The sequence below is a fragment of the Portunus trituberculatus genome, chromosome 47 (assembly GCF_017591435.1).
Source record: "Portunus trituberculatus isolate SZX2019 chromosome 47, ASM1759143v1, whole genome shotgun sequence".
NCBI lineage: Eukaryota > Metazoa > Arthropoda > Malacostraca > Decapoda > Portunidae > Portunus > Portunus trituberculatus.
In genome coordinates, this window is record NC_059301.1 from 34,107,988 (window position 1) to 34,129,808 (window position 21,821).

Here is a 21,821-nt window from a genome sequence, read left to right on the forward strand (position 1 = left end):
ATATATATATATATATATATATATATATATATATATATATATATATATATATATATATATATATATATATATATATATATATATATATATATATATATATATATATATATATATATATATATATATATATATATATATATATATATATATATATATATATATATATATATATATATTATCTATTCTGGTTATGCTGACTAATTATTTCAGCCTATGAATCTTATGTTACACTATCTCCTTTATCTGGAATTCTATCAGTCTCTCATTAGCTTTTAGTCTAAAAATTTGTTCCCTATCTGGCATTTTCTACTCATTTTCCAGGATGAAAACTTAGAAAAAGGTTTGTTCATAATTTTACTAATCTCTTTATTCATCTCTTCTCTGTTCATTCTATATGTAATAAATGAACATGAACTGTTTTACAAAATAATATTATTTTCTGTTGATTTCTTACCTTTTTGTACTTGAACTACTAAAATACAACAAGAATACCATTTTTCTCAGGTAATGGAGATTTACTTCTTCCTTCCCTTTGTAGTATCTTCTTAATTTTCCATGTCAAGATTTTTTATTGCTTTCATGGATCTCTCCTTTCATTCTCATCTTGCCTCTTTCTTTTCTCATCTCGATCACTGATGTTTCTGTACCAATGGAAACATTGTTATCACATGCCTGTGTTAAAGTATCTAAAATCTTTCACAAATAATCTGAAAGCATTAAATTAATTCTATTATAGCAGAAATTTTTTCTCATATGTATGCCCAAGCTTCTAGGGTGTAGTAATGTAGTCATGAGACTGATCCTTTCCAGCAGAGGCTATGTGTGTGTAATTACCTAGCTGTATTTACTTAATTGTATATCACAGGGTTCGAGCAGGGCTCATATATATATATATATATATATATATATATATATATATATATATATATATATATATATATATATATATATATAGTGTGACCTGTTTCCATATCTACATTTATCCAACTTTTCCTTAAATTTGAGCACACTTTCTGCTGCTACAATCCCTTCACTCAATCTATTCCAGATATCCACTGTCCTATGTGGAAAACTGAGGTTCTTAATGTTCCTCAGCAGTGGCAGTTTGTAGCTAATACTAGTTGGGAATTTGGGATGCTGCTCCAAAAACATGTTTAGCCCTTGTTTTGATATTTTATAAAAGGAAACATACAGGTATAGTAAAAATCATTCAAAATCTTTGTAGTGTCTTAAAAGAAGAAAAACTGAAATTTTTTTTTAATTACTATAAACTAAACTGTCAGAATTCAACTTTGATCCATTCATTTAAAAATTAAATTCATTCTTGTTTTAACTTGTGCAAAAAGATGAATAAATTCCTCCTTGGTACACTATTTTTCAAGGGGACTGTCCGGTATCCATGGTATCGAAAAATCTGAAAAATATCGAAAATCCCCAAAACACCACCAGAGCATCCCCAAACATATGACAACATAGTGATGGAGTATTTTGGGGAAATACGCTAAAATACGTGAGGTATTTAAACTTTAAAGGGCCCCTGCCATGCCCACCGCAGCCCAGGGCTTCCCCCCTCCCCACTCTCTGTACCATAAATGATGATAATAAGCACGGAAAAAGCCATGAAAAGTGGTTTCTTTGGTAAGGAAAGGTGGGCGCTGGCAACTTAGTACTATGGCGTACACAGGAACACACCCTCTCCCCTTCCATTTCAGTGTCCATGTGACTGCGATGGGAGGAGGATCTATTGAGTATCTCGCCCATTATTTCACACCTTGCAAGCCACAATCCAACCTATTTAACCTGACTCTTTTGCCTTACAATGTCTAAACAAACGGTGCAAGTGGAAATTACAAGTTGTACCGACCATGCACTGATGAGAGACACCCTCGCCTTCGAGCGACTAATAACTACAATCATTGTAGGAGCGGCCAGGTGCCATAAGAGTCTTATAGAATATTCTAAACATGCCTAAAAAACATATATGATGGACATGGTGGTGTATGAGCATGAAATATCCAACCCAAATATATGTACAGGGTCATAGAGTACTTCCATTTTTTTTTCAGTCTTCCTTCATAGGAAAAATCCTTTGCTTCTGGGACCATCTTTGTAGAAATCCTTTGGATTCTTTCTGGTTTCTTGATAGCTTTCTGCCTTTATGGTGACTATACCACTGCTGCATATAGTAGTCTAGGTCTTATCACAGTGGTTATGATCTTTTCATCATACCCTTTCTTATCCATACAATTAATTGCCACTCTGATGTTAGTTAGTGCAGCAGCAAACAGTCCTCTTGGGTTTTGATTATTCTTAGCAATTTTGCATCATCAGCAAACAAATTAATTTAACTGTTTACCCCATTTTGAATGTCGTTTACATATACCTGGAAAATAATGGGAGCTAACACTGACCCTTGTGGTTCTCCACTTCTTACTTTACCTCAAGATGAGTATGTATCTCTGATCACAGTTCTCATCTCTCTGTCCTTCAAGTTATCACTTATCCAATCCAACAAAATTCCTCTCAGTCCTCTTATGCTCTCTAACTTCCAAAGTAGTCTGCCATGAAGGACTTTATCAAAAGCCCTTTTTATGTCCAGGTATACCATATCCACCCATCCATCTCTGCTCTCCAGTCCTTCTATTACTCCTGAGTAGAAACTTAATAAGTTCAACACACATGACCTTCCTGTCCTGAACCCAAATTGTCTGTTCGATATCACTTTCTTCTTCCAGATATTTAACCCATTTTTCTTTGATAACTATTTCACATAACTTCCCTAAAACACTCGTAAGTGACACCAATCTGTAATTTAATGCTCTCTTCCATTTTAGTGGTACTCTCCCTTCTTTTAATGAACTTGCAATCATTTCCCAAATTGGATCTAACAGCTGCTCTTTGAATTCTTTTAGTGCCCTGCCTGATACACCATCCGGCCCCATTGCTTTTCAGACGTCCAAATTATCTAGTAATTTTAAAATATCTTCTTTGTGCACTATAATTTCATGCAATCCTCGATGATGCAATGTCCTATTTGATTCCACAAAAACCTCTTCTTCAGTGAACATAGTTTTGAAGATCTCATTCATTATTTCACACATTTCCTCTGCTGTTTGGTATGTCTTCTCTTCTTTAATAATTTTTCTTCATCTTACCATTCATATATTTGTAGACAAGCTTGGGTTCATCTTTTGCTTTTTTGCACCATATCTTTCTCAAAGTGTGTGTGTATTTACCTAGTATTTATTTAGTCGTATTGTACAGGGTTCAAGCAGGGCTTATAGTGTTCTGTTTCCACATCTTCATTTATCAAATTTTTCCTTAAAGTTATGCAAATTATGTGCTATAACAGCTACAGTATCCAAAGCATTCCATTTTTCCACCGTTCTGTGTGAAAAACTATTTTCGAATATTCTTCACACACTGCCTCATCCTGATCTTTTCATGTCCTCTTGTCCTTCCATCTTCTTCTGTCAACAGCACCAGGTCTTCTTTGTCTATCTTTTCAATATCATTTACTATCTTATACACTGTTATTAGGTCCCCGCGTTCTCTTCTATCTTGTAAGGTTGGCAGTCCCATTTCCTTCAGTCGTTCTTCATATGTGATGTCCTTTAGTTCCGGCACCATCTTTGTAGCAATCTTCTGTATCCTTTCCAATTTTCTTATATCCTTTTTAGAGCTCGGAGACCATACCACTGCTGCATATTCCAACCTTGGGCGTATCATGCTTGTGATGATTTATTTCCATCATATCTTTATCTATGTAATGAAATGCCACTCTTATATTAGTCAACATTTTATATGATAGTCCAAATATCTTGCTTATGTGTTTTCAGGGCTCAGATTTTCCTGTATGATCACTCCAAGATCTTTTTCCTCTTAGTCTTCATTATTTGTTCCTCTCCCATGAAATAGTTCCATACCAGTCTTCTCTTACTCTTTCCTAGTTCCATTATGTGACATTTCTTGGCATTAAACTCCAATTTCCACTTCTTGCTCCACTCATATATCTTGTTTATATTTTCCTGCAACAGCAGACATTCCTCTCTGGTTTTGATAACTCTTAGCAGCTTTGCATCATCAGCGAATAAATTTATATAACTGCTTATCCCAATGTGAATGTCGTTTACATAAATCTGAAACATAATGGGGGCTAACACTGACCCTTGTGGCACTCCGCAACTTACTTTACCGAAAGATGAGTACGTAGCTCTGGTCACAGTTCTCATTTCCCTATCCTTCAAATAATCTTTTGTTCATTCGAGCAAAGTTCCTCGCAGTCCTCCAATGTTCTCTAGTCTCCAAAGTAGTCTTCCATGAGGGACTTTATCAAATGCCTTTTTAATATCCAGGTATACTGTGTCTACCCATCCATCTCTGTTTTCAAGTCCTGCAATAACTCTCGAGTAGAAGCTTAATAAGTTTGATACACATGACTGCCCTGTCCTAAACCCAAATTGTCTATTCGATATGACTTGCTCCTCTTCTAGAAATTTAACCCATTTTTCTTTGATAATCATTTCACATAACTTCCCCAAGACACTTATAAGTGACACTGGTGTGTGTGTGTGTGTATTTACCTAGTTGATTTGCACAAGGTTCGAGCGGGGCTAATAGTGTCCTGTCTCCATGTCTCCATTTATATATTTTTTTCTTAAAGTTAGGGACATTATGTGCCGTAACAAATTTATTATCCAATGCATTCCACTTTTCCACCATTCTGTGTGGAAAACTGTATTTTCCAATATCCTTCACACATTGCCTCATCCTGATCTTCTTATCTTCTTTTCATGTCCTCTTGTCCTTCCATCTTCTTCTGTCAACAGCACCAAGTCTTCTTTGTCTATCTTTTCAATGCCATTGACTATCTTGTACATTGCTATTAGGTCTCCACGTTTTCTTCTATCTTGTAAGGCTGGCAGTCCCATTTCCTTCAGTCGTTCTTCATATGTTAGGTCCTTTAATTCCAGTACCATCTATGTAGCAATCATCTGTATCCTTTCCAATTTTCTTATATCCTTTTTAGACCTCGGAGACCATACCACTGCTGCATATTCCAGCCTTAGACCTATCATGCTTGTGATGATTTTTTTCATCATATTTTTGTCCATGTATTGAAATGCCACTCTTTATATTAGTCAACATTTTATATGATAATCCAAATATCTTGCTTATGTGTTTTTCAGGGCTCAGATTTTCCTGTATGATCATTCCAAGATCTTTTTCCTCTTTAGTGTTCATAATTTGTTCCTCTCCCATCAAATAGTTTCATAGTTTTATTTAACTCTTTCCTATTTCCATTATGTGACATTTCTTGTCATTAAATTCTAATCTTCACTTCCTGCTCCATTCATAGATCTTGTTTATATATTCCTGCAACAGCAGACAGTCCCCTCTGGTTTTGATAACTCTTAGCAGCTTTGCATCATCAGCAAATAAATTTATGTAACTGTTTATCTGAATGTGAATGTCGCTTATACAAATCTGAAACATAAAGGGGGTTACACTAACCATTGTGGCACTCCGCTAGTTACTTTACCCTAAGATGAGTATGTATCCCTGATCACATTTCTCACTTTCCTATCCTTCAAATAATCTCTTGTCCATTCTAGCAAAGTTCCTCGCAGTCCTCCTATGCTCTCTAGTTTCCAAAATAGTCTTCCATGAGGGACTTTATCAAAAGCCTTTTTAATATCCAGGTATACTGTGTCTGCCCATCCATCTGTTTTCAAGTCCTGCAATAACTCTCAAGTAGAAGCTTAATAAGTTTGATATACATGACCTCCCTGTCCTTAACACAAATTATCTGTTCGATATGACTTGCTCCTCTTCAAGAAATTTAACCCATTTTTCTTTGATAATTATTTCACACAACTTACCCAAAATACTTGTAAGTGACACTGGTCTGTAGTTTAGTGGTTCAGTTGTCTTTCCTCCTTTAAATATGGCATTATGTTGGCTCTCTTCCATTCTAGTGGAACTTTCCCTTCATTTATTGAACTTGTAATTATTTCCCAAATTGGATCCAATAGTTGCTCTTTACATTCTTTTAACACCCAGCCTGATACACCATCTGGCCCCATTGTTTTTCTGACATCCAACTTATCCAATAATCTTCCCATATCCTTTTTGTGCATGGCAATCTCCTGTAATCCTTGGCAATGTATTATTCTATTAGGTTCTGTGAAATCTCATTCATTACTTTACACATTTCCTTCTCTGTTTGGTATGTTTTCCTCCTTTAATTATTTTTTCTATTGTTTCCTTGTCCTTCATTTTGCCATTTATGAATATGTAGAAAAGCTTGGGTTTGTCTTTGCTTTTACTCACCACTTCTTTCTTAAAGTTTCTTTCTTCCTCTCTCCTTACTCTAATATATTCATTTCTTGCATCCATATAATGCCATCTGTTATTGTCATTTCTCTGCTTTATGAGTTTCTTCCAAGTTTTATCTTTAGCCTTTTTTGCTTCTGTGCATCTAACATTGTACCAAGTCTGGTTTTTTTTCTTAACTCTATAAAAAGGTACACATTTCTTGACTCCTTCATTATATTTCTGTAAGAATATTTCATATTTTCCTTGTATTGTCCTTTCGTACATAATGTTTGTCTATTCAATATCAACAAAAAAGTTCCTTATTTTTTCAAAATCTGCTCTTGCATAATTTAATCTCTTTTTTTTTTTGTAGTCATCTCTGTAACTTATCCCATCCTCCTTCTGTATTTCCTGCTCTAATGCCACATGATCACTTCTTCATTGGACTGAGGTATTGTATGCTGGGAGGGGGCTCTGGTTTCTTTGTGAATACTAGGTCAAGCAACGATGATTTATGTTCCCCTCTGTACCTTGTTGACTCCTCCACCTACGGGTCCACTGTATTTACCATAGTCAACTGTAACACCTCCTTGCTCCACTGTCCAGCATTATCCATTACTTCCATCTCTCTCCAGTTTATTTTTTTACAGTTAAAGTCTCCAACTAAAAGTATTCTTCCATCTCTCAACATATTATCTAAGCACTTAATCATCTCGCTTTGCATATCTTTATGTTCCTCAGTTCCCTATATATTTGCCTTAGATGGCACATATGTAACTATGATTTTTTATTTCAATTCCTCTGTTTTGATTGTTACTCCCATTACTTCCACCTTGCCTTTACCATATTGCATATCCTCCACACATATTATCATGAACCATTATTACCAATCCTCCTCCCCCTTTATCCTTCCTGTCTCTTCTCCAGCTATTATATCCCTCCTCCTTAAAGTTAACATGGATCTCTGCTCTTAGTTTAGTTTAAACGATGCATTTTACATCTGGCTTTTTATTCTTTCAAATAACTGCTAACCTCCAATACACTGGATAACAACCCATCTATATTAGCATGTCACTCTTAAATTTTTGCCTCCTCCTCAATCTCCTTCTTCCATAGATACCACTTCTTTAGTTTCATATCTAGAACCCTCGAGCAGAATTTTTTTTTTTCAATCTCCATCCTTTTCTCGTTTTTTTCCTTAGCCTCATTTCTTATGACTTTCTCTTTTTCCCTCTCCTCTAGGTTCATATATTTTTTTTATCCATATATCTTTATGTTCAGTATCATCAGCTAGCTTCCCTTTCCTTGTTATAAGTTCCTCCACTGCCACCTGCAATCTCATTCTCACATTCATTGGTCTCCAATCCCCTTCACTAAATCTTCCGAACCTAATTACTTCCTCCACCTCCTGTGTGCTGTCCTGGACCTGTTTGATAACAGTTTTGGCCAATTTTCTTTCATGTTTTCTCATGAACTTGATTGGATTTTTTTTTTTTTTCCTTCATCCCAAAAATCCTGAAACATTTCCTCTTATTCACTGTTTCTCACTAGATCTTCTTTCTCCTTAATTACTTGTATAACAGTGTCTTTTGTGTTTTCCTGAATTTGTTTCTTTACTACCTCTGAAAATTAAATTTTTTCCTCTTCCTGTTCTTGTTTCGATGCATTTCGTAATTCCTTCAGCTTTTTTTCGCCCAACCCAATTTGTACTCTGTCCTCAATCCCATCCTGTACTTTTTTCTGTATGTTCCTTAAGAAGTCATTGAGTCGTAACATGTAGGTTTTAGTATATCAATTTGTTTCTTTATATCCTATAACTCATTCCTTTAATCCCTGATTGATTACACCGACCTTCTCACATTCGACTAATCTCAATTTCAGCTTCCGTGTTTTCTGTTATCAGTCTGTCCTGCTTGTCCATTAAACTCAACATCACTTCCTTCATGTACCTTATCTCTCTTTCCACGTTTATCAATCTCCTCATATTGCCTCTTTCATCTCTAAATCCAGATAAGTCCTTATCCATATCATCCCTTCAAATTCTGGAACCATTCTTGTAGCCATTTTTTGTAATCTCTCCAACTTCCTTATGTGTTTCTTTTTATGAGGGGTCCACACTACTCCTGCATATTCCAATCTAAGTCTTATTATAGTACTTATCAATTTCTTCATCATTTCTTTGTCAATACATCTCTGTGGGAAACTATATTTTTTAATATCTCTCAGACATCTTCCCTTTCTCAGCTTTTTATTATGCGATCTTGTGCTTCGGATGTCATATTCTTCTCTCAAGATCAGTTTCTCATTATACACTTGGTCCATTCCGTTGATCAATTTATAGACTTGTATCAGGTCTCCTCTCTCCCTTCTTTGTTCCAAGGTTGGTAGATCCATAGCCTTTAGTCTCTCCTCATATGTCATCCCTTCAAGTTCGGGGACCATTCTTGTAGCCATTTTTTGTAGCCTCTCCAATTTCCTTATGTGTTTCTTTTTATGAGGGGTCCACACTACTCCTGCATATTCCAATCTGGGTCTTATTATAGTACTTATCAATTTCTTTATCATTTTTTTGTCCATGTAGTGAAATGCTACTCCAATATTCCTTAGCAAATTATATGTTTCTCTAAAAATTCTATCAATATGGCTTACTGGTTGATTGTTTTCTTCCATCGTCACTCCTAAGTCCTTTTCCTTTTTTACTTTCTCCAGATCTACTCCATCTCCCATCTTATAGATTCCCACAGGTCGTCTTTCACTCTTTCCCATTTCCATGACATGGCTTTTGTTCATACTGAATTCCATTTCCCACTTCTTACTCCATTCCCAGATCTTATTTAGGTCTTCTTGCAGTATTTCACAATCCTCCTTTTGCTTTATAACTCTGCACAGTTTCGCATCATCCGCAAACAAATTTATGTAGCTGTTCACTCCTGGCATGTCGTTAATATAAATGCGGAAAAGTATTGGTGCCAATACTGACCCCTGTGGCACTCCGCTTTCTACTGCTCTCCACTTGGACTTCATATCTTTAACTACCGTCCTTATTTCTCTCCCCTTCAAATAATTTTCTATCCATCTCAATGTGCTTCCTTTTAAGCCACCCTTCTCCTCTAACTTCCACAGTAATCTTGCGTGTGGCACTTTGTCAAACGCCTTTTTAAATCCAAATAGATGCAGTCAACCCATCCTCTCTCTCTTGTACTCTATCAACTATTCTAGAATAGAAACTCAATAAATTAGTTACACAAGACCGTCCTTTTCTAAAACCAAATTGGCTATTTGATATTAATTTGTTGTCTTCAGGAAACTCGATCCATTGTTTCTTTATTATTCTTTCACATCTTGCATTTTACACTAGTTAGTGATACCGGTCTGTAATTTAAAGGTTCTTCTTTCCTTCCGCTCTTATATATGGGAACCACCTCAGCTCTTTATCCATTCTACTGGCACTGTTCCATTTTCTATTGAGCATTTTATGATGTTGTATATAGGACTTGCTAGTTCTTCCCTATATTCTTTCAGTATTCTGCTTGAGACTTCATCCGGTCCCATTGCCTTCTCTTCATCCAGTTCCTTCATTAACTCTTTTATTTTCAGCCAGGCATACAATATCTGGATTTTTTTTCCTTATGTAATCTCTTAATTCTAATTTACTTGATAAAACCCCGTATATGTTCGTATACATCATTTTTAGTCTTTTGCCTTTATCATTTTTAGTTAAACTTGTTACACTTTTTTCTCTTCCTTCTCGTTTATATACCATTTCCTTATCCTGTCTCCTAGAATTCTCCAAAAAAATGCCTTCTTCTCCTCTTCTGACCTTTCATTATTCTTTTCCCTTACTGCTGCTGCCAGTTCATTGTATCTCTTCCTTTCTTCCTCATTTCTATTTTTCTTTATATAGATATCCTTGCAGCCTTGTTTCTCTAAGTTTTGTTGTTCTATATAATATTTCTTCTGTTGCTGCTTGTGATTTTAGTAGTATTTTAATTGGTCTTGTTTTTCCTTCTTGATATGGTCCCATTCTGTTTATTTCTTCTACTTCCTCTTCCAAGTTCTGCCTATCTTCGTCGTTTAGATTCTTCAGTAGGTCTTTGACAGATTTCATTTCTTCTTTTCTCTTTTGGTCTATATTTTATATTTTTCTTTTATTCCAAATATGACTACACTCTTCTTTTTTTCTGCAATTTCTCTAACTAGATTTTCTTTTGTCTTGAGGACTCCTATCATTTTGCTTGTCATATTTTCTTCTTTTTCTTTAAGTTGTTCTTGAATCACCTCCTGAAAATCAGCCTTATCTTTCTTATCTTGGACTCGCCATGCTTGTACTTCTTTTTTAATCACGTTCTGTACTCTTTCCTCTTCCTTGTTTACTAGATCTTTCAGCTTCTCTTTTTTTTTCTCGGCTTTACCGAGTCCTTCTTCCATCTGCTTCTTGTAGTTAGCTACTTCCTTTTTTAGTTCTTCGTTTTCCGCTCTTAGCCTAGCTTTGTTTTCTTCCACTTTTTTTTATCCTTTCTCTCAGTTTTATAAACTCTTTATCCTGTTCTTCATTCTCTTTGATTTCCATCTTCTCCTTTATCAGTTTATCTATTTTATATTCAATAACTGACACTCTTTTTAGTAATATATCTTGTATAAAACCTTAATACACGCTCACCCACATCAGCATAGTCATCATCAGCTTTCCCACCTTTTCCAATCTCTCCTTCCTTAACGTCATCATGACTCCTACTCCTCCTCCTTTACCCCTTCTGTCTCTTCTCCATACATTATACCTATAATTATCCAAGTCTATTTTGATTACCTCATTTAGTTTTGTTTCAGCCAGGCATACAATATCTGGATTTTCTTTCATTATGTAATCTCTTAATTCTAACTTACTTGATAAAACCCGTCTATGTTCGTATACATCATTTTTAGTCTCTTGCCTTTATCATTTTTAGTTAAACTTGTTCTACTTTTTTCTCTTCCTTCTCGTTTATGTACCATTTCCTTATCCTGTCTCCTAGAATTATCCAAAAAAATGCTTTTTTTTTCTCTTCTGACCTTTCATTATTTTTTCCCTTACTGCTGTTGCCAGTTCATTGTATCTCTTCCTTTCTTCCTCATTTATATTTTTCTTTATATAGATATCCTTGCAGCCTTCTGTTTCTCTAAGTTTTGTTGTTCTATAAAATATTTCTTCTGTTGCTGCTTGAGATTTTAGTAGTATTTTAATTGATCTCGTTTTTCCTTTTTTATATGGTCCCATTCTGTTTATTTCTTCTACTTCCTCTTCCAAGTTCTGCCTATCTTCGTCATTTAGATTTTTTAATAGGTCTTTGACTGATTTCATTTCTTCTTTTTCTCTTCTTGGTCTATATTAAAATTTTTTTTTTATTCCAAATACGACTACACTCTTCTTTTTTTCTGCAATTTCTCTAACCAGATTTTCTTTTGTCTTGAGGACTCCTTTAATTTTGTTTGTCATATTTTCTTCTTTTTCTTTTAGTTGTTCTTGAATCACCTCCTGAAAATCAGCCTTATCTTTCTTATCTTGGACTCTCCATGCTTGTACTTCTTTTTTAATCACGTTCTGAAACTCTTTCTTGTTTACTAGATCTTTCAGCTTCTCTTTTTCTTTCTCGGCTTTACCGAGTCCTTCCATCTGCTTTTTGTAGTTAGCTACTTCCTTTTTCAGTTCTTCTTTTTCCGCTCTTAGCCTCGCTTCGTTTTCTTACACTTTTTTCATCCTTTCTCTCAGTTTTATAAACTCTTTTTCCTATTCTTCATTCTCTTTCATTTCCATACTCTCCTTTATCAATTTATCAAGTTTACATTCAATATTCAACACTCTCTTAAATAGTGAAGTATTCGCCGTATCGAAGCCTTCGAATGCGCTCTATCCCTCACAAACATAGTCATCATCAGCTTTCATTTTCCCTAGTCTCGTGTCTGCATTTTGATGGAATCTCTTTTTTACTCATGATTCTTTAATAATTGATTTCATGAAAAACAAGTCCACACTACTTGTCCATGCCACTGTAAATACTGTACAACAAGTATGTAGCGAAGATCAGCTGATTGTCGGAATGGCGCCAGTGCATCCTTCCTCGACCGCGTCTGCTGTGTGTGTGTATTTACCTAGTTGTAGTTTTACAGGGCCTGGGCTTTATGCTCGTGTGGCCCCGTCTCCATATCTACACTTATCCAATCTTACTTTAAAGTATGCACACTTGTTGCAGACACTGCTTCATCCAAACTGTTCCACGTCTCAATACATCTCTGCGGGAAACTATATTTTTTAATATCTCTCAGACATCTTCCTTTTCTCAGCTTTTTACTATGCGATCTTGTGCTTCAGATGTCATATTCTTCTCTCAGGATCAGTTTCTCATTATCTACTTGGTCTATTCCGTTGATCAATTTATAAACTTGTATCAGGTCTCCTCTCTCCCTTCTTTATTCCAGGGTTGGTAGATCCATAGCCTTTAGTCTCTCCTCATATGTCATCCCTTCAAATTCTGGAACCATTCTTGTAGCTATTTTTGTAGCCTCCAATTTCCTTATGTGTTTCTTTTTATGAGGGGTCCACACTACTCCTGCATATTCCAATCTGGGTCTTATTATAGTACTTATGAATTTCTTCATCATTTCTTTGTCCATGTAGTGAAATGCTACTCCAATATTCCTTAGCAAATTATGTTTCTCTAAAAATTCTATCAATATGGCATACTGGTTGATTGTTTACCTAGTTGTGTGTGTGTGTGTGTATTTACCTAGTTGTAGTTTTATAGGGCCTGGGCTTTATGCTCGTGTGGTCCTGTCTCCATATCTACACTTATCCAATTTTTCTTTACAACTATGTACACTCTTTGCTGACACCACTTCCTCACTCAAACTGTTCCAAGTCTCAACACATCTTTGCTGGAAACTAAATTTTTAACATCTCTCAGACATCGTCCCTTCCTTAGTTTCTTACTATGCGATCTTGTGCTTCTAAAGGCATATTCTTCTCTCAGGTTCAGTTTCTCATTATCCACTTCATCCATTCCGTTAATCAATTTATAAACTTGTATCAGATCCTCTCTCTTCTCTGCTCCAAGGTTGGTAGATCCATAGCCTTTAGTCTCTCCTCATATGTCATCCCTTTAAATTCTGGAACCATTCTTGTAGCCATTTTTCGTAGTCCCTCTAATTTTCTTATGTGTTTCTTTTATGGGAGTCCACACAACTCCTGCATATTCCAATCTAGGTCTTATTTTAGTACTTATCAATTTCTTCATCATTTCCTTGTCCATATAGTGAAATGGTACTCCAATATTCCTTAGCAAATTATACGTCTCTCTGAAAATTCTATCAATATGGCTTACCGGTTGATTATTTTCTTCCATTGTCACTCCCAAGTCCTTTTCCTTTTTTACTTTTTCTAGTTCTACTCCATCTCCCATCTTATAGTTTCCCACTGGTCATCTTTCACTCTTTCCCATTTCCATGACATGGCTTTTGTCCACATTGAATTTCATCTCCCATTTTTTACTCCATTTCCAGATCTTGTTTAAGTCTTCCTGTAGTATTTCACAACCCTCTTTTTGTTTAATGACTCTGCACAGTTTCGCATCGTCCGCAAACAGATTTATGTAGCTGTTCACTCCTCTGGCATGTCATTTTATATATGAGAAAAGTATTGGTGCCAATACTGACCCCTGTGGCACTCCGCTGTCTACTGTTCTCCACTTGGACTTCATATCTTTAACTATCGTAATTATTTCTCTCCCTCTTAAGTAATTCTTCATCCATCTCAATGTGCTTCCTTTTAAGCCACCCTTCTCCTCTAACTTCCATAGTAATCTTTCATGTGGCACTTTATCAAAAGCCTTTTTTAGATCTAAATAAATACAGTCAACCCATCCCTCTCTCTCTTGTACTTTATCAACTATTCTAGAGTAGAAACTCAATATTTTTGTCACACATGACCAACCTTTTCTAAAACCAAATTGGCTATTTGATAATATTTTGTTGTCTTCAAGAAACTCAATCCATTGCTTCTTTATTACTTTTTCACACATCTTGCATATTACACTAGTTAGTGATACCGGTCTGTAATTTAAAGGTTCTTCCTTCCTTCCGCTCTTATATATGGGAACCACCTCAGCTCTTTTCCACTCCACTGTCACTGTTCCATTTTCTATTGAGCATTTTATGATGTATATAGGACTTGCTAGTTCTTCCCCACATTCTTTCAGTATTCTGCCTGAGACTTCATCCGGTCCCATTGCCTTCTCCTCATCTAATTCCGTCATCAACTTTTTTTATTTCACAAGCTTGGTTACTTTAATCTCTTTCATATGGACAGTTTCTCTATTACCCTGTGGTCTTTCAAATTTGGATTCCTTAGTAAAGACCTCCTGAAATTTACTATTTAACAGTTTTGCCATACTTTTTGGGTGTTCCACCATTCTGTTCTCTCCTTTTAACCTTTCTATTGTTTCTTTTTGTCTTATTTTTCCATTTATGAATCTGTAGAACAATTTTGGTTGTTCCTTACATTTTTCGACAATGTCCTTTTCATAGTTCCTTTCTTCTTCTTTTCTCACCTTAGCATATTCGTTTCTTGCTGTTTTGAAGTTTTCCTTATTTTCTGGATTTCTGTTTCTTCACCTTTTCCATGCTCCATCTCGTTTTTCCTTTGCCCTAGCACACCTTGCATTTAACCAATCTTTCTTTCCTTCTTCTTTAGGTCTATATTTCGAGACATATTCCCTGACTCCTGTTTTGTAAATTTCCAAAAATAAGTTACATTTCTCTTGAACCGTTTCTGAGTTTTCCATCTCCTCCCAGTTTATGTTTATAAAATAGCTCTTGAGGTTCTCAATATCAGCCATTCTGTAATTTAATCGGTCTCCTTTGTATGATTAATCTCTATCTTCTTTTCCTTCTATATCCATTTCTAATATTACATGGTCACTCTTTCCCAATGGGCACTTATATCTTATATCATCGTTAATTTGTATATCCCTTGTAAAATTGTAAAAACTAGGTCCAATCTCGCCGGCTCATCGTTTTCTCTGAATATTGTGTTTTCCTTTACTCTATGGACCATCAAATTATCTATTATTAGGTTCAGGAATCTATCTCCCCAGGCTTCTTACCCCATACCACTTTCATAATTTTCCCAGTCCACCTCCTTACAGTTGAAATCTCCTACTAATATCACTTTTCTCCTTTCTTTAATGATTCTCGTTAGACTCCTTATTGTGTCATCTATCATGTCTTTATATTCATGATTAGTCCATGAATTTGTTTTTGGTGGCATATATGTTCCGAAGATTGTTAACTCCTTTTCATTAATATGTATCTAAATATACAGTATTTCTGATTTTCCTTTCCCAAACTCCACTCGATTTACCACTATCTCCGTCCTTAACATCATCATGACTCCTCCTCCTCCTTTACCCACTCTGTCTCTCCTCCATATATTATACCTTTTATCTATGTCTATTTTTATTGCCTCATTTAACTTTGTTTCCACCAGGCATACAATATCTGGTTCTTCTTTTTTTATGTAATCTCTTAATTCTAATTTACTAGATAAAATCCCATCTATGTTTGTATACATCATTTTTAATCTCTTGTTCTTATCATTTTTAGTTAAACTTGCTCCATTTCTTTCTCTTCCTTCTCTTTTATATACCATTTCCTCATCCTGTCTCCTGTGTGTGTGTGTGTGTGTGTGTGTGTGTGTGTGTGTGTGTGTGTGTGTGTGTGTATTTACCTAATTGTAACATACGGAAAAGAGCTATGCTCGTTGTCCCGTCTCCATATCTATTAATGTCCAGCTTTTTCTTAAAATCATGAATATTCCTTGCGTTGACCACTTCCACGTCTAAACTATTCCATGCTTCACCCTTCTATGAGGGAAGCTATATTTTTCACATCTCCTATAAGTGGCCATTTTAGTTTTTCCCATGCCCTCTCGACATTCTTTCATTCCACATACACAGATCTTCCTATCCATTTTTCCATGCCAATCATCACTCTGTATATTGCTATCAGGTCTCCCCTTTCTTCTGTTTTCCAGGGTCGGAAGTTGCATTCTGTTCAGTCTGTCTTCATAAGTCAAATCTCTTAAGTCAGGCACCATTTTGTTGCAGCCCTCTGTACTTTCTCTAGTTTCCTTATGTGTTTCTTTAAGTTCGAGCCCACTGTATTGTTGCATATTCAAGCCTCGGTCTTATCATTGCAGTAATTATTTTCTTCATCATTTCTTCATCTAAATATACGAACGCCACTCTTATGTTCCTCAATAAGTTCAATACTTCTCCAATTATTTTGTTTATATGTCTCTCTGGCGATAGGTCATTGGTAATTGTCACCCCAAGGTCTTTTTCTTCATGACTGGTTTTTATGTCTTCATTTCCTTCCTGGAGTAGTTCGCAATCTTTGTCACATCTCACTTTTCTTAACAATTTTGCATCGTCTGCAAATAGGCTCACATAACTGGACACCCCATCCACCATGTCATTTATGTAGACTGCGAACATTACTGGTGCCAACACTGATCTCTGTGGAACTCCACTCTCCACCAAGCCCCATTCTGATGGTCTGTCCTTAATTATTGTTCTCATTTCTCTTCCTACCAAAAAGTCTTCCATCCATTTTAGTAAACTGCCATGCACTCCTCCTACCATTTCAAGTTTCCAGATCAGTCTCCGGTGTGGTACCTTATCAAAGGCCTTTTTTAAATCCAGATATATTCCATCAGCCCAACCATCTCTTTCCTGTATTACATCTATCACCCTCGAATAGTAACATATCAGGTTTGTCGTGCATGAACGCCCTTTTCTAAAACCAAATTGACACTCACAAAGTATGTCATTTTTCTCCAAGAAGTCTGTCCATCTATTCTTCACCACCCTCTCACACATCTTAGCTACCACACTTGTAAGTGACACTGGTCTATAGTTCAATGGGTCTCTCTTGTTACCTGATTTATAGATTGGGACAATGTTAGCTCTTTTCCAGTCTTGGGGCACTACACCTTCCCTTAATGAGGCATCAATTACTTCACAAACTTTTTCTGCCAGTTGCTCCTGCATTCTCTTAAAATCCATCCTGATACCCCATCAGGTCCCACAGCTTTTCTCACTTCTAAACTCCCCATCATATTCTTGATCTCCTCCACAGTTACTTGAAACTCCTTCATAATCCCTTTCTGTTCCATTACCAGTGGTTTGTCAAAAGCAGTCTCCTTTGTGAATACCTTCCGAAAGCATCCATTCATAGCCTCTGCCATTTCCTGGGATCTTCACTGCATACTCCATTTACTTCTAAACTTTCAATACTTTCTCTATTTTTGATGTTGTTGTTCACATGTCTGTAAAAAGCCTTGGTTGGTCTTTACATTTATCAATTATATCCTTTTCTTGTTTCTTTCTTTCTTCTCTTCTAATCAACACATATTCATTTCTTGCTCTTTTGTAACTTTCCCACTGCTTAATCCGTCTTTTCCTTCTCCACCTCTTCCATGCATCCTCTTTTCTTGTTCTAGCCTTTTCACATCTATCGTTAAACCAGTCCTGCTTTCCAACTTCTCTATGTTGTCTTATTGGTACAAATTTTTCTCACCTTCTTTGTATATTTTTATAAATTCCTTCCACTTTTCATTTGCTCCTTAGCACTCTTGAATTTCATCCAATTTGTCTCTTGAAAGAATTTCTTTAGGTTTCCAAAATCTGTCTTGGCATAATTCCATCTTCCCACTTTATATTCTTCATTTCTTCTAGATTTCTCTTCATCTATCACCTTGAACTCCAAAACTGCATGATCACTCTTTGCTAAAGGGCACTCCACCCTCATCTCCTCAATGACCATTGGCTCTGTACTAAAGACCAAGTCCAGTCTTGACGATGCTCCCTCTCCTCCAAACCTAGTATCTTCTTTGACCCACTGAGTTAACACATTTTCCATTGCCAGTGTCAATAGTGTATTTCCCATGTTGTCTCTGATCCTTCCATTGACCAGTCCTCCCAACACACCTCTTTACAATTAAAATCTCCCATCATTATAGTTCGTTCACAGCCACCCAACATTTCTTCCAGACATGTTCCTGTATCACTTATCATTTCTTCATATTCCTGTACTGACCATGCATTTGTCTTAGGTGGTACGTACACCACTATGTAGTGCCTCTTTTTCCTTCATTAGTTTCTGCTCTGATCTTTAGCACTTCTGCCTTTCCCATACCTTCTTTCACTTGATCCACCTTTATATCTTTTTAACCAGCAACATCACTCCTCCTCCCATCTTACCTACTCTATTTCTTTTCCAAACATTATATTTCCTTCTCCAACCATCATCAGGTCTTCTCCCTCTCTCAGTTTTGTTTCAGTAAGACCCACAATATCTGGGTTCTTGTCCCTCAAGTAATCGTTGAGTTCTAAAATCCCGATATCACTCCATTTATGTTGGAATACATTACATTCGCTCATACGTAAGTTTCTTTAGTCCTTTCTTGCTGTACTTTTCTGGGTTATGAACCACTTCCTCAGTCTCATATCCAAGATTCTCCAGAAAAACTCTTTCTTCTCCTCTTCTGTCCTCTCTTCATTTTTTTCAAAGCCTCCTTTCTCAACTCATTTAACATTTCTCTTTCCTTTTCACCGAGATCTCTTCTCAACCAAATCTTCCTTGTTGTTTCCTGCTGGGCTAGCCTCCATGACTTCTCCACCAATTCATCTACATCCTTTTGTGACTTAAGTTTGATTCTTATTGGCCTCATACCTTCTCCTGTGAACTTTCCAATTCTATGGAAGTCCTCTATTTCTTGTACTAGGTCTTTTCCTCCTCCTGCACCACATTAATGATATTATTTATCACCTTTTTATGTTTTTCTCTCTCCATTTTACTCGGTGTCTTATCCTCCTCCACACCAAATATCACCACACATCTCTTTTTGTCTACAGTTTCCCTCACCAATGTCTCATTTGACTTAATAACCTTCACCACTTTCTCAGCAATCTTCTCTTCTATGATCTGTTGATCTATAATTTCAGCAAGGCCCAAAGTTTTCTCCCAGACTCTTTGATTTCCTTTTCCAGACTTGCAACTTTGTAATTTACCTCCTTTCTTTCCACTTCCTGACTTTTTTTCCATTCAGCCTGCTTCTCCATCACTTTTCCTAGAGATTCTCCACATTTGTCGCAATTCACTTTAATTAACTTAACTTCCTCTTTCAGTATTTCATTTTCTTTCTTCATATCGGCGCACTCTTTCATTACATTGTCATAACTCGTTTCCAGGCCCCCATACTTTTCAAACAGTTTTTCAATTTTACCTTCCAACTCCAGAATTTTCTTCACATAAATGCTCTTCTCCATTATTCCTTGAAATCCTGTGAAGTCTGATTGTGTGTGTATATGTATGTGTGTGTGTTCACTGTTTGTTTGATCTGCTGCAGTCTCTGACGAGACAGCCAGATGTTACCCTACGGAGCGAGCTCAGAGCTCATTATTTCCGATCTTTGGATAGGCCTGAGACCAGGCACACACCACACACCGGGACAACAAGGTCACAACTCCTCGATTTACATCCCGTACCTACTCACTGCTAGGTGAACAGGGGCTACACGTGAAAGGAGACGCACCCAAATATCTCCACCCGGCCGGGGAATCAAACTCCGGTCCTCTGGCTTGTGAAGCCAGCGCTCTAACCACTGAGCTACCGGGCGTGTGTGTGTGTGTGTATTTCCACCTTCACATTTTTCTTCATGTGTGGTGACCAGATGCAAGCTGCATATTCTAACTGGGGACTTATTAAAGTGCATAGTATCTTCTTCATCATTCCTTCATCTAGGTAGTGGAATGCAAGACCAATATTTTGAAGCATATTATATGTTTTCCCAAATATCTTGTTTATGTGTTTCTCCGGTGACAGAGTGTTTTGCACGGTTATTCCTAAGTCTTTCTTCTCATTGGTCTCTTCAATTATTTCATCACCCAGCCTGTAATCCTGTTTGGTCTGTATCTACTTCTTCCCATTTTCATAACATTCTTTACTCTCCTCATAATTTTAGTATCGTCTGCGAACATATTCATGTAACTGTCAATTCCTACTGGCATATCATTAACATAAATCAAAAACATGATGGGACCAAGCATTGACCCTTGTGGAACTCCACTGGTTACCTTTTTCCACTCTGACTTCTTTCCTTTCACCAATGTTTGCATTTCTCTTTCCACTAAGTAATTTTCCATCCATTTTGCTAGTTTATCACTTACTCCTCCAATCTTCTTTAGTTTCCACATCAGTCTATTGTGTGGCACTTTATCAAAGGCCTTTCTCAAGTCCAGGTAAATAGCATCCACCCATCCCCCCTCTATGTTGTAGTATGTCAGTCACTCTTGAATAAAAACATAATAAATTGGAAACGAACGCACGATCTTCCTTTTCTGAAACCAAACTGCCTTTCACTCAGGATGTTTTCACTTTCTAGATACTCACTCCACTTAGCTTTAATTACTTCTTCACATACCTTGCACAATATACTAGTCAACGATACTGGTCTGTAATTTAACGGTTCCATTCTACTTCCATTCTTATATATAGGCACAATGTCAGCTCTTTTCCACTCTTTTCGGGACTATTCCTGTTCGTATGGAGGTTTCCACAATATCAAATATGGGGCTCAACAATTGATCTTTACATTCTTTCATCAACCTCTCAGATATGCCATCAGGCCCCACTGATTTATTAATATCCAAGTTACTTATAATTTTCCTTATATCTTCTTTAGTAACCATGATGTCGTGCATTTGCTTTATTTCCGTAGGCCTTTCTCCTGTAAAATGCTCCTCCTTTGTAAAAACTTTGCAAAAGTTGTTGTTTAATATTTCAACTATATCTCTAGCATCCTCATATACTTGTTCCCGAACTTTTACTTTTTCTATTGCCTCCCTTTTATCTAATTTTCCAATTATGAATTTGTAAAACATTTTACGGTCACTATCACAGTTTTCCACCACTCTCTGTTCATATTCCTTTTGTGCTGTTCTCCTTACTTCAACATATCTATTCCTTGCTGTTTTGTAGACTTCCTTGATAAGACTTCACTGTTTTTCTTAAGTTTCTTCCATGCCTTTTCTTTGTTCTTTTTTGCTTTTTCACAATTTCCATTAAACCACTGCTTATTATTTAATGTCCTCATTCTGTGATATGGCACAAACTTCTTCACAGCACAGTTATATAAATTCATAAACTTATCATATTTCCATTGCATATCCACTTCCTGGTACACCACAAACTAGTCATTATCATTAAAGAACTCTCTTATATGCAGGGGTGTGGAGTTGAGTTGAATCGGCTACTTTTCAGTCGGAGTCAGAGTCTAGTCAGAGTCAGAGTCAGAGTTGGAGTCGGAGTCGGTAAAAATATGAGCGACTCCGACTCCTTTACGTGATAAATTTTCAAGTAAAGATTCCACTAAATGGAGATTGAAGATTCCTACAAATTGGGAGAAATTG

At 36.3% G+C, this 21,821-nt stretch overlaps 1 protein-coding gene across 4 annotated transcripts in view; it reads right to left on the reverse strand.

Moving 5' to 3' along the window:
- Positions 1-367: 367 nt before the first annotated feature.
- The window catches only part of LOC123498121, a 129,944-nt gene continuing 108,490 nt past the window's right edge, over positions 368-21,821 (reverse strand). For all 4 annotated transcript variants that reach the window (XM_045245289.1, XM_045245288.1, XM_045245286.1 and 1 more), the window contains exon 10: positions 368-641. In XM_045245289.1, coding sequence (XP_045101224.1) covers positions 578-641 — 64 coding nt within the window. In that variant the 3' untranslated portion in view covers positions 368-577. The remainder of the gene's footprint in view (positions 642-21,821) is intronic.